Below are 13,800 nucleotides of genomic sequence, written 5' to 3'. Positions count from 1 at the left end.
CTGTGTTGCATGAGACAAAAACTTAAAACATTGTGGGTTTCGAACCAAGACTTTCATGAGCAAAAATTGAATGTTTGTCTTCTGAGGCACTGAGTTTGGTCGGTTTCACATTGTGTCTTTGGAGGGTATGCTATGTTACATATGACCTAAGAAGCCTAAACATTGCCAGATTCAAACCAATAGTTTCATGTACAAAAGGTGACAGTTTATCTCCTAAGCTACTGAATTTGCATAAGGCTCAGTTCATGGTGCATGTACTTCTACCTCTGTGTCACAGCCAAAGGTGGATTTTTAGGAAAAATGGCCTTTAAGAGGCTTCAGATAAGCATGTGTCTGTTAAAGACTGGTAACAGGAGAGTGGTATGCTGGTGAATGCCAAACCTGACCTCCATATTTAAGGTCGCCAGTTCAATCATTTCCGGGGGGTTTTGCCACTTTTAGATGCTTCGGTTATGTTGGCATCTGGCTATATACTGAATTAGGCTGGTAGGGAGGGAGTGGGTGCCAAACTCGACTTGCATTTTTAAGGTTGTCTCTTTGATCTGTTAAGACTCCTTGGTTTATTTGTTTGTCTGGCTATATCAAATTTAGTCTGCAGGTAATAGGATAGTGGGCCCACTCCCAGTTTGCGTACCAAAAGTCTCAACCCTCACTGTTTCAGGGCGAGGAAGAGATGGGAAATGGACATTCAGCCAGACTTACAATCTAAAGTTTCCCAGTACAAATCCCATGAGCACCAATTCAATTCAGAGCAGAGGTCTATTGAGATGCTTTGAGCAAGTGTCTGTTCAAAACCAAATTTAGATGGTAGGGAGGAGTTGGGTGGTGAGATGATGGATTTTCAACCAAATATCATGAACCACATTTATTGTTCACCTTTTTTATGTTGGACAAAAAAAAATTTAAAAAAATAAAAATAAAAATACAAACATGTCTTGTACAGATGATTTTATTAGAGCATTACATAGGAGATCATACTGTATAAAAGGCTATAGTTGATCATTCATACTAAGGTATGCTCTTTTTCTTTCTTTTTTAACACCAACAACCTGAAATTGAAAAAGTGTGATCTGAAAGATTCCTCACTTTCCTTACACAAGCCCTGAGACTGAAACATTACGATATTAAAAAAATGTGCAAGCTTTGGGTAAGAAAACCATTATGCACATTAACCTGTTTGCTAAAGGTTTGATGAGTAGTTATACATTTGAAGACTAATTTTGCACAGAATGCTGCCAGCATTTGAGAAGGTTAAAATCCAGTGTTTTAACTAGCAATTTTCAGATCCTTGGCCACCAGCATTTCTGTGACGGGGTGCAATGCTCCACGGTGCTCCTTAAAAGTCTTCACTGCCTTGTCACTGTACTTAGGGAAGTTGTACACTTCCCTAAAAGAGAAGGGAAGAGAGAGAATGAGGTCAGCAAGGACTTGCATACCAAGAAAGCACCTATTTGCAACAACAACTGGATTCTTCAAAACAGAAGTGTGTATAAAGTCTCCTTGGCTGCAAACAAGCAAATGTTAGGCTGCTCATACAAACAAGTAAACTACAAAACTCCACTAGTCTGTAAAATCCTATTCCTTGTATTAATCTGTAGTGATCTCCCCACCTATGTACGTACGTACGTACGTACATACATACATACATAACACATAACAGACAACTTTTTTTCTGGTGAAATCATGAATTGTTAGAACAAACTGATGAATTTACTTAAAGAGGGGACGGGTGAATTTCATCCTGCCCTGTTCAGTAGCCATCTTAAGTGCCAGGGGAACGGCTTCCTCCCAGTGTGCCTTGACACACACACGCAACCATCTGTATAAACACATACGTGCAAAAAAAAAAAAAAAAAAATGTCTGATGTCTGCAGATGATCATTGACTGTTAATTTATTAGCATGACACTTCAAAGACAAATAATCAAAGGAAGTGTCCTGCTTACCTGAAGCGGACCTCTGCATTTTTAATACTGTTTAGCTGGTAAACCTCTTGCATCCTCTTCACGTGGGACAGAGGGAGGGGCTCCTGATGCAAGACAATACATATTGAGAAGACAGACATACATATTTCAAAACAACTTCTGCTTTCGGTACCTTAATAGCTTTTAAATTAGGGTAAAAAAAAAAATACTTAAACTTAGACACTTCAAACATTTTAAACAAATGGATTACTATCTGATTGCGTATGCACATCCCACTTACAACTGGCATAAACAAAAATGTCTCCGTCTAAAATAATAAAAAAAAAAAAAGAAACAGCCAAGTCTATGATGCAGCCAGTTACAACAAACCATTCAAGTCCATTTTTACTTTACATTCTCCTCCCAGCCCAGTAGTTGGCAATATGCACAAAGAATGCGAACTGCTAAAAACAAAAGAAGAATGTGAATGTGAAAGTGGAGGTTGATAATAAGGACTTAAATATTGCATGTTTCTCACCCATACTTATCAAATCGCTTCTGAAGATATAGAATTAATCACTGGAGTCTTATGGATTACTTTTATGCTGCCTTTATGTGCTTTTTGGAGCCACACCTCTCCTTATCAAGCCGCATGATTTGAGATATCATTCATGGACATAGCACAAACGGTGCATGACAAGGTATGTGCCAAAGCTTAATATTTAACATTAGGGATTTAACCCTAACGTTAAGTATGAGAAATAGTAATAGTGATGCTTCTCTTAGCAACTAATTTAGTACCTCTTGCAGTAGCAAAGCCATGAACTCAATGAGCTGAGGAGAGTTTAATTTCTTCACATCTGCCTCACTGAAACTTGCAAGGTCTCCTTCTTTTGCCTAAAGACAAACACATACAGAGAGAAAAAGGAAAAGAGAGTTTTGTCTCAGACTCAGCATAACTGAAATAAACTCTAACGTTGAAGCTCTGGTATTTTTTTTAAAAGAACAGCTTTTGCTCTTTAGAGAAAGCCTCACCTTTACCCATCTCTGACACAGAGAAGTGCAGGCGTCAGCCATTGTGGTGTCATACCTGTGCACAATGGCAAAGTTCAAGTTAGTTTTTCATTTACTTATAAATTGTCTTCCCAAATGAGGATGTCCGCAAATGTCCTTAGTGGCAGGTTTGGTCAGATTGAGCCAAATTTGTTCCCAAATTATAGCCAAGTAAACCTAAACACACACTAAACATGTGCTCACTTTGGTTTGATGGGAGGCATTCCTGGAGTGTGCATCCATGCATTCCAGTCCACTTTATTCAAGATGTCCACCTGACACAGATAAACAAAAAGAGCTCAGTTACACAGTAAACTGATCGTCAAGACAACCTGAAATTTGCTATATTGCACAAGGATTACAACAACTTCATGAACAGTTTCCAAATACGGAAGAACTGAACTGCACAGTGTAAAAATAATTCAGTAGGTGAACATTTTTTTGGTCCTACAAAAATCTCTAAACATTCTCTCTTAAAAAAAATAAAAATAAATAATAATAATTCTCTTAATATTTTTTTTTTTTTATCTCTTAACATTTTTTATCTCCATTTTCTCTCTTTTGCAAATGTTTTTTCTAAAAAAAATTGTCAAAAAAATGTTTTGTTGTCCTCAAGGAGGCATCACGTGAGAATAATAATTAGCATGCAGTACCAACCTCGGCCACCAGATGCCACTATCAGCAAGCATGATATCCTATGCTTACAAGGTGACAGATGACAGCTGTGGTACTTGATCTGTTTATTTATAGTCTGTATAATACTCTATCAAAAAATGTTTTACAAATATTAATCAAGGGAAAAAAAACATATCATGTTTGGGAGTCTACTAATACATGAAATACTAAAATTAAATTAATATACCTCAGGTTACATATGTTTCATATGGCATTCATTGTCAAGTGGGACAACGGGAGTGATTTCTGTTTGTTTAATGATATTCACCAGAGGGAATACTGATTCTTCTATTGATATTGTGCTATTTTAATTTGTTGACCCATGTAAACATGCACTAGACAGACATCTTCTACCATGGCGGTGCCTCTGGCTGCATTTTCAGTGCTGTGATTAAAGGGATGACTTGTGTTAGTGTTGCCCAAATCATTAAACTCTTTGGAGTGATGCGTCAGCTTCAACGGTACCACGGCACCGTGTCGAGTTAAAGGAATATGCAGAGCTGCTTGAGGAAAATGGTGTACTCTTCGTGTTCAAACAACATCCAACTGTCTGGTTGTCCCCTGGTCTGTGAAATGAGGGGAAGCACTGAGAAATTTGCATCTCTTAAATATAAAGCTTATAATGTAAAGGGCTACTGCACCAGAGATACAGTAGATTAGAGCAGAGTATGTCATTGGCACGAGTGGTTCTGTAACAAATGCACGAAAACAAAGCTTTAATCGCACCGTGGAAATATCATCCAGACAACCGGACGTTGTTTGAACACGAGTACACCATTTTCCTCAAGCAGCTCTGCATCTTCCTTTAACTCGACAAGGTGCTGTGGTACCGTTGAAGCTGACGCGTCACTCCAAAGAGTTTAATGATTTGGGCAACACTAACACAAGCCATCCCTTTAATCACAGCACTGAAAACACAGCGAGAGGCACCACAATGGTCAAAGACATCTATCTAACAGATGTATACATGGGCCAACAAATCAAAAAAGCACAATATCAATAGCAGCATTGATATTCCCGGTGGTGAATGTCCCACAACAAATGCCATTTGAAACCTGAGGTATATTCTTTTAACTATAGTATTTCATATATTAGTAGACTCTCAAACATTATGTTTCTTTCATTGATTAAGACTTGCAAAACATTCTCGTTAGAGTATTATAATAGAGTATTAAATACACTTTTAGAGGGAGAAAAAAATTGAGAAAATAAATTTTTTGAAAGAGAGAGAAAAGAAAATTAGAAAATAATTTGAGAAAAAAAAAGACAGAAAAAAAACATTTTAGAGAGAGAAAAAAAAAAAACATTTTGAGAGAGAAAAAACCAATTAGGACAGGTTCAGACACCTTAAAAAAAAAAAAAAAAAAAAAGTATTCAGTGGTTCAGGGCTTCCATATCCAAGAAACCTACTCTCAACAAGAAAAAATAAATCTGACTGGAAAACATCCTAAAAATTCCCATTTTTACTTAATTTGAAACTGAATTTCACAATTTCAGTTTAACTAGTGGCTTATTAGATTCTTACAGAGGATTAGATGAATCGTTTGAACTCATTGGTTCTGAATTATGATTATGAAATTCCATTAGCAATGCTCTACAATTATTTGACAAGAGTATTGCACGTGCTTTCCTTAATAATAATTTGTAAATGCGGGGCCTGGGTAGCTCAGTGGTAAAGACGCTGTGCTGAGTGACTCCAGCCAGGTCTCCTAAGCAACCAAATTGGCCCGGTTGCTAGGGAGGGTAGAGTCACATGGGGTAAACTCTTCGTGGTCGCTATAATGTGGTTCGTTCTCAGTGGGGCGCATGGTGAGTTGAGCGTGGATGCCGCGGTGGGTGGCATGAAGCCTCAACAAGTGCTATGTCTCCATGGCAACATGCTCAACAAGCCACATGATAAGATGCTTGGGTTGACAATCTCAGATGCGGAGGCAACTGGGATTCGTCCTCCACCACCCAGACTGAGGCAAATCACTACGTGACCACGAGGACTTAACTGGGAATTGGCCATTCCAAATTGGGGGGAAAATCCCAAAAAATAAATAAGAAAATAATAATAATTTGTAAATTTCCCAATTTTATTGTGCATATTACATGCATGTGTATATATTCATACACAGATTATATCAGTTCTCACCTTATCTTTGAAGTAAGTGAACAGATAGTTCTTCCATTCTTCTGTGGTCGCGCTGCCATAGGCAAACAGCTGAATGTAGGACTTCACAAAGCCCATGAAGACCTCTACAGTTCATACAAGAAAAGCGAAAGACTTATTTCATTTTATTTACAAAATAAAACAAAATGATGCCCCATGGGTATCAAAAAGCACTAGCAAATCTTAGCGATTCACTGACAGGTTTCCAGACACAAAGGTATTACACATGTGAACATGTGGTTTAGCCAAGTGGTAAAAGATCTGGGCTGGAAAACTAAAGGTTGTTGGTTCAAACCCCACAAGAGATGATCTGGGCTGAAGTCACATAACTTCAGGAGGGATGTACTGCAAGTTGCTTTGGATGAAAGCATAAATATAAGTACCTGGACCTCCCATGAGTTCCTCGAGATGATATAGCAGAGCGAATCCTTTCTCATAGGGCACACTGGAGAAAGCCTCATCCGTGTCCACCTCATGCAGATTTGGGACCAGGTTTGTCAGGACATTATTAGCTCCAAACTGTTGCACCTACAGTACAAAACAATAAAATAGTAACTTATTTAACAACTAAACTGCATCAGAAAATCTAAATAAAGATCTAACAATGGACATTCATATTTTTTTTTTTGTTTGTTTCTCATAACTGCATTATGTATACCTGCAATGACATGAAAAATTGTCTATATAACAGTGTAGTGTAGATAAATCTAGATTTATCAGGGTTTTAAAGCATAATTGAAAAGGCATATACACGTGCAAGTATGTTGTTTTTGTGTATGTGTGTGCTGATCTTACAGATTCCTGAAGCTCTTTCCATCCTCCTATGCCTTTAAACTGCCTGAGCTGTTCACTCTCCATGCACCTGGCGATCATTCTCTCAATATACACTGTATGACCCTCATTCAACCTGGAGACAGAGAATGAGCTTACTTGTTAAATATTAAAAGGGTCATATTATGGAAAACAGCACTTTTCTTGCTCTTCTGAAATAAAGAGTTAAATGTAGTATGTAGACAAGCTCTAACGTTCACAATGCAAAGCTCCCTCCCCAGGCCAGCTACATTACATTTCAACGCATAATTGTTTTTTCGCTACTTGGTTGCCCTGACGAACAACAGTGTGAACAATGCCTATACAATATGTTATGGTTAGCCATTCAACAGTGGTTGATTACATATGGAGGTCTTTAAGGTACAGTAGCAAAAACAGCCTGTTTAATTCTATGGGTTAGAGAACGGGTGAAATGGTCATGAAACAAAATTAACAAACTGTTTTTGGTGCAAGAAACCTTGATAAACCTTATAAGTGGACTTCAAGGAAAAAATGTAATGCTACAGAAGTAGAGAAAATTCCCCTTTAAGTGTCTTGGCCTCATTCCCACCCAGCATGCATCTTATATTTCATGCATATTGACCATTGCAACCAAGAGTACAGCGAAAGAGGTGGAGTCTGGGTGTCTCATTTGCACATTCAGTGAAAGCTCAATATGTGCGGACTGACCAGAAATGCTCCCAGGTCCTATTGGTCACCAGATTTCCTGTCCAGCTGTGAGAAATCTCATGAGCGATTACCTGCAGCAGGACAGATGCATGCAAAATAATGAGCATGGAGCAAATTCACATAAGCACAATATACAGTATCTGGTTTAGAACAAATAATATACTCTTCATGCACATCAACAGAATAATTGTTTTTAGCACTTCTTATAAATGCACACAGATAACTTACCCCAGCGAGGGACCGGTCTCCAGCCTGAAAAAGACAGAAATAAACAGAAGTTTATAACCACAGCTGATTATGCTTGATTGCGACCATAAACGTTAAAACTGCCATAATATGTCAAATTTGACATAATATGTCAAAACAATGTCTATATGGCGGCTTGAGTTGTTTCCAAGCGAGATTCAGTTGAAAAGAATGTGCATGAGAGTTGGATTATATGTACTACTGACCAGTACGGTTGGAGTGACAAATGTGAGGCAGGGGTTCTCCATGCCTCCGTATGGAAAAGATGGAGGCAGCACCAGTAAATCATACTGGCCCCACACGTATGGCCCGGCCAGATTCTCAGCCGTCTTTAACATGGTTTCAGTCTGAGGAAGAGAGAAAAGAGTGATATCTTTCTGTATATCTTGACACATATCTGAAAATGTCTACCATTTCATACTGATAAGCATCAGTGTGAAATGAGTCTCGAGCAAAGCACCATCTCACCTCTGAGAACTCAAAAGCGGCCTCATCAACATACTCCTTCTCAGACCAAACTCTGGACCGAGGACCGATTTCCCTGTAAACCATAAACAACATGACCATTAACACCTGAACTGGGAGGTGCAAACAGACAGCATTTTGTAAAACTAATTGACGAGAGGTTACAAAGGGGAAAATGAGTAGTGTAAAAGTAACTAGTTAAGAAGTTAATGGTTGCTGCAAGGTGTGATAGTCTACATTTACAATTATTCATTTAGCAAACCCCTTTATCCAAAGCGACATACACATGAGAAATACAACAGAAGCAATTCATCCTAAGGACGCAGTAATATGAGAAGTGCTGTAATACAAAGTTGCAAATTGCTCAGGGTAACACAAGTGGAGAGGAAGGTGAGAGACAGTGGTGAAAGAATGGAAATTTCTTTTTTTTTTTAAGAAGAAAGGCTTTTACTGCATAAGAAGGATTGGGTCAAGTGCTTGTGAAAGGGATGCGTCTTTAGATACTTCTTGAAGGTGGCTAGAGTATCAGCTGCTTGGGTGGGGTTTGGTAGGTCGTTCAACCAGCGAGGAACAGTTGAAGTAAAAGTCCAGGAAAGTGATTTTGTGCATTAGAGATGGCACCATGAGGAGTCGCTCACCAGCTGAATGTAAGCTTCTGGAGGGCACATGGACTTGAAGTAGTGAGTGTAGACAGGGGGGCATGGAACCGGTGGTTGTTCTGTAAGCGAGCATCATTGCCCTAAACTTGATACGAGCAACCATTGGCAGCGATGAAAAGAAGCATGACATGCACTCTCTTGGGCTTAATGAAAACCAATCGTGCCACTGCTTTCTGGATCAACTGCAGAGGTTTGACTGTACATGCAGGAAATACTGCCAGAAGAGCACTGCATTAGTCCAGTCTAGATATGACAAGAGCCTGGGCAAGGGGTTTTGTAGCATGCTCAGATAGGAAAGGTATGATCTTCCTAATGTTATATAGAGCAAATATGCATGATGGGGCTGTTCTTGCAATATGGATCGTAAAGTTCGACTGATCCTCAATCACAACCCCAAGATTTCTGGCTGTCCTGGATGGTGTAATTGTTGACGAGTCTAGTTGAATGATAAAGTTAAGATGAACTGGTGGGCTTGGTGGAACAACAAGAAGCTTCGTCTCCTAACTCAAACCTGTCTTAGAGAACCCTCAACACTACACATGTTTGGATTCAACTCATCAGCTCGTTAGTGGAGACTCCAAGACTTAAATTGGGTGTGTCTGAAAAGGGCGACATACAAAATGTGCAGTGATGAGGCAACTGCAGAACCAGTTTGAGAACCAATCCTAAGTAGTGTAAAATGTGAGTGAAAATTATCATGCAAACTGAATCCATGGTTACATGATGCATTAAAAGGGCCATATTTCGCATATTTTTGTAGCATTTTTTTTTAGTTATTTTTATTCATGTTTAATGTTAGTCTGGGTTTCTTAACATTAGGCCTTTTCACCCTTAAGATTAACAAGCCTGTTTTGTACCTTTAAGATTTCTGTATGTAAATGACCTCTGTTATGATTGCATATAAAATGAGTAGCAAAAACAACAAGTATATAAATGCTGAATACTAAATAGGCTTTAATACGTGACAATGTTCATGACAATTTTCTGAACTGACTTCTGAACTTTTAGTAAATCAAAATTGTATTTCAAAAGTACCAGAAAAATCTGGTTTTCCATGTTATGACCCTTTTAGAAAACATGATAAACTAAGTAAGAAATAAACTGAGACAGAGAAAAAGGTAAGGTAAGTATTAAGGAGATGAAAGATCACCTGCTTTCCAAATCACCAACTACAATGGCAATGAGGTAAGAGGGCATGGGGACCTGAAAGACAGAAAAGATGGAGCAATCTATGGTGTTTAAAGACAGAGAATGCTTCTGCCAAAAATATAAAATTTCACTGAGGAAGAGAAACCAACCGGCTGCCTGAAGCGATATAGAACTCTGCTGCTGTCGTTTGGATCCGGTTCCTGACCATCCCGCAATGCACTCATTAAAGCCACCAGCTCTCTGGGGACAGACACCTGAAATAAACACACAAACCAAACATATATTAATATATATATATTCAGTATATAAATAATATATTCAGTGCTCAGGCAGAACAACTGTCCATTTTAAGTAGTTTGTTGTTTTCGGTCGAGTTGCATTTAGATTGGAGTGTTTATCTTGGTGTAAACTTCGAGTGTGCAAATAGTAGTTTGTGTTACCTGCGCATAGTAAGTGTGCTTCACTGATGGAGTGTCCTGGCAGGGCACCATGGTCCTACAGTGAATGGCCTGTTTTAAGAAAACGTATAACATGACATTATCTCTCAGAGGCCAAATACCAAGTTGATTTTGTTTCAGTTCCACAATTGGAAAACAAAATCACACATGCACACACACACACAGTGTTGCCATTATAATGACTACATATTAACCCAAACCCTACCTGCAGCTAAGAAAGCAGACACTTTTAACAGTAGGAAAATGTGTACCCATGTTTATCAGAGATGGTGTTTGTGATAACTGTTGAGGTCTAAAGTGAAGTAGTTTGTGGATGAACTGAGCTCCTAATGGGAAGATTGTGCAACAGTGTGGTTTGTACTTCATGGTTGCATAAATTCTAATATCTCAAGGAAACTGCACTGCAACCACACATCTTAACACATATGCAAACAAGCACGCACAGACTGTAATTTTGAAAGGATCTTAAAAAATACCTGGCACTGGCTGAAAAGGTAGGGATGTTTCTTTCCAGCAGTCTGTGCAGGAGTCAGCCACTGCAGTGCTGTAGCACTAGGAGATGTCTCATATTCAATCTCCACAATCACGTGCTGCCCACTAAAAACACACGAAGACAATTCAAACAAAGCCTCAAACAAAGAGAAAAACAAAAAATGTAAACTTGTCTGCAAAAGTTGACGTGTTAACATCTAAAAATTCATTAAAAAGGGCAAAACTCTGTTTTTTTTTCTGTTTTTTTTTTCTGAATGCCTCAGACTGAAATAAATGTATCAAAACTGACATTTAACACTGACATTTTAACTAAATGTACAACACATTTCAAGACAAATAAAATATATATTTTAAAGAATGACATTTTGGTCCTTTTATCACCCAAAGCGATCGTATCCCTTCAAAAGACATGGATTAAAACCACTCATGTCATATGGATTACTTTTATGCTGCCTTTATGTCCTTTTTGGATCTTAAAATTTTGGACCCCATTGACTTGCACAAAAACACATCATACATCCTCCAAAATATATTTGTTTGTGTTCCGCAGAAGAAAAAATGATGTAATGAGTAAATTATGAAAGAATTATTATTTTTGGGTGAATTATTCCTTTACGGCAAATTCAACATCTAAGATTACGGTAATCACATTAATTCCCCCCAAAAAAATAAAAAAAATCATCGGATTATTGACGATAATTATTTTATCATTTGATAACTCTACAATTTTTTTTCTGACTACAGCTCATTATAAACACATACCGACTTCATCTCTCACCTTTTCTCGTGTTATACTGAATTCGTGTAATTGCTTTCACAAAAATATCAGAAAATATATTTCAGCCTTTAAACCTTCCAAACGCTGGCAACACTTGCTTCCATTGTAAGTACCATCTGCCAACATTTATGCAATAAATGTTTTTGATTCACTTGTATTGAACCTGGAACACCATTTTAATAGTTACTGACAGCAGTACTCAATGGTCCTAAAACCAACTTTCAGTACGCAACTCATGACAGCATGAAATCTGTTGCAGTACCGTGAGAGCTTAAAAGGCAGAGTGATCTCCAGAGGGGTTCCCTTAAATCTGTGCTGAGCCCCCAAAGCAAACTGAGCTGCCTGGCCATTGGCAAAAACCTTGAAGATCTTTAAGTCCTTGGAGTCCAGAGTCTAGAGAGAAGGAAAGAAAAGAATATGCATGAAACATTATGTCTAAAACATTAAGTTCATCTGTTATGGAAATTATTTCTAGCAACATTTAATGCAGTATCAAGAGTACTTAAGATAATGTTGTGGCATTCCTCATTTTAAAGTCATTGTGGATTAATAAATGAATCTAAATGAAAATGCAACCCCAGATGCTCCCATCAAAAGATGTTGATTTGTTGTTATTAGGTGTGAATACTAGGAATAATTACACATTAGAGAAAGTGTCTCTCTAATACAAATAAGAAATAAAAAGTTGCACAAGAAAATCTCAATTTATTGTCTATTACTTATTATGTATAATTGTAAACTGCACTGTTCCAGTCAGCAGGGGTGATTTCATTTGATAGTGCATATGATATAGTACATGTCACATTTTGTCCAAATAAATGGTTAACCCCTAAAGTGATAGCTGTGATCAAATTCTTAACATACTTGACTGCAATGTGCACCTACTAATATGCAAAGATATGAATGGAACTGGCAATTATAACTATCCAGTATTTCTCTGAAATCTTCTTGCCTACGTGTGCTAGTCTTTCAAGCTCAGGTAAAAAGTCCAGTAATGTGATCTGTCAGCTTCTGAAACCAAAGTTCAGATCAGGTGCAGTAAACCAGGTACACAGTCCATTAATAAATAGGACAATCAATGCAAAATGCATATGCAAATACTTTTGCAAAAGATGACATATCAATGCATTCATTTAATAAACAATAGGCTTTAAATGCAGTGAGAAGTCATCCACATCATAACTATATCAAGTTCAGGTAAATATGTAACCCAGTCCTGATCTAATGTTGAAACTGCCGTTACTGTTTTACTGTATCACTTTCACATCAATCAAAATAAAAGTAATAAAAAAAACACACTGCACTTTGAATCTTGTTTATCCACATGTATGTACATGTACTGGAATGAAACAGAAAAGCATGCACACTGACAGCATTTATGAATCAAGTGAAAACTATACCAGAGAAGAGAATTTATCTTCCAGAACTTCCACAGTCAGTGCGACCTTCCCTTTGAGCACATGCCTGTCGAAATCCACATGATATGTCAGATTTAAGTGCTTGGTAGTGCACTTTGATGAAGAAGAGAAGGAGCTCGGGTCTGAAACAGGAGCCATGGTTTAGAGACAGAGACTAGTCGCCTCGCGCTGCGCCTGGATTTTTAACGCAGAGTCACGTGACACCGGCCGGTACGTTGCATTGTGGGAATTATAGTTTTTCATCTGATCTGCAAAAACGATTAATTACTGCCCTCTTGCGGCTGAGGGTGTTTTCAAAGCGGAAATAACTTTGTCTGTTGTCGGTATCCTTTCTCACTCACTGATATATTTAATCACTCCAATACAATTTAGCTTTAGGTTTTTGTGTTTCTGATATTGTGTTGAATGTTTTTTATGTACATTTATTTTTAGTATTTTGAGTGTCTAAAATGGCTCTAAAATGAACTTTTATTAGGACATCATGCCTATATTGTTATTATTATTATTGTAATAATAATAATAATAACAGAAAAGTGGAAGTTGAGTAAAAGTTAAACTGCTCATCATGTCACCTTCACCATCTAACCACTTTTTACTCTTTTCTGTAGTTCAGTAGTCCTGCATTGTGACACATTATTTTATTTTATTTTTTATTTTTTATGAAAAATATTCACTGTAGTTTCTCTGCTAATTTGTGCTCATAAAACTGCACATATAATAATTATACAATAATTAGAAAAATACAAATGTTTAAAATGGTTTTAGATTAACTGGCCAAGTACTGAATAATCAATTGAAAATCAAGATTCAATACGGAAAATTATAATATTCCATATTTTACTAAGGAAT

General features: G+C 37.6%; 1 protein-coding gene across 1 annotated transcript; it reads right to left on the bottom strand.

Annotated features, from left to right (window-relative positions):
• Positions 1-933: 933 nt before the first annotated feature.
• LOC127435136 (leukotriene A-4 hydrolase-like) lies at positions 934-13,117 on the bottom strand. Its single transcript, XM_051688351.1, has 19 exons — positions 12,934-13,117; positions 11,796-11,926; positions 10,740-10,860; positions 10,246-10,314; positions 9,955-10,059; positions 9,807-9,859; positions 8,001-8,073; positions 7,739-7,879; positions 7,515-7,538; positions 7,287-7,357; positions 6,582-6,693; positions 6,170-6,314; positions 5,769-5,872; positions 3,161-3,231; positions 2,939-2,993; positions 2,705-2,800; positions 1,946-2,028; positions 1,715-1,819; positions 934-1,387 (listed from the first exon to the last, which is right to left on the bottom strand). Exons 1-19 carry the CDS (start codon positions 13,087-13,089, stop codon positions 1,267-1,269), a joined length of 1,836 nt encoding a protein of 611 aa, XP_051544311.1. The 5' UTR covers positions 13,090-13,117; the 3' UTR covers positions 934-1,266.
• Between the last annotated feature and the right edge of the window lie 683 nt (positions 13,118-13,800).

The sequence above is a fragment of the Myxocyprinus asiaticus genome, chromosome 45 (assembly GCF_019703515.2).
Source record: "Myxocyprinus asiaticus isolate MX2 ecotype Aquarium Trade chromosome 45, UBuf_Myxa_2, whole genome shotgun sequence".
NCBI lineage: Eukaryota > Metazoa > Chordata > Actinopteri > Cypriniformes > Catostomidae > Myxocyprinus > Myxocyprinus asiaticus.
This window is presented reverse-complemented; position numbering and strand designations above follow the sequence as displayed.

What these genes read in the sequence shown, in the direction of transcription:
- LOC127435136 (XM_051688351.1), bottom strand. Translation starts at nt 13,089, where the DNA reads ATGGCTCCTGTTTCAGACCCGAGCTCCTTCTCTTCTTCATCAAAGTGC. An exon ending in AGCACACTTACTATGCGCAG is followed by an intron (nt 10,060 to 10,245) that starts GTAACACAAACT and finishes TGTTTATTTCAG; the next exon opens with GTGTCTGTCCCCAGAGAGCT. An exon ending in TTCACCCGTCCCCTCTTTAA is followed by an intron (nt 1,388 to 1,714) that starts GTAAATTCATCA and finishes CTTCTCTTTTAG; the next exon opens with GGAAGTGTACAACTTCCCTA.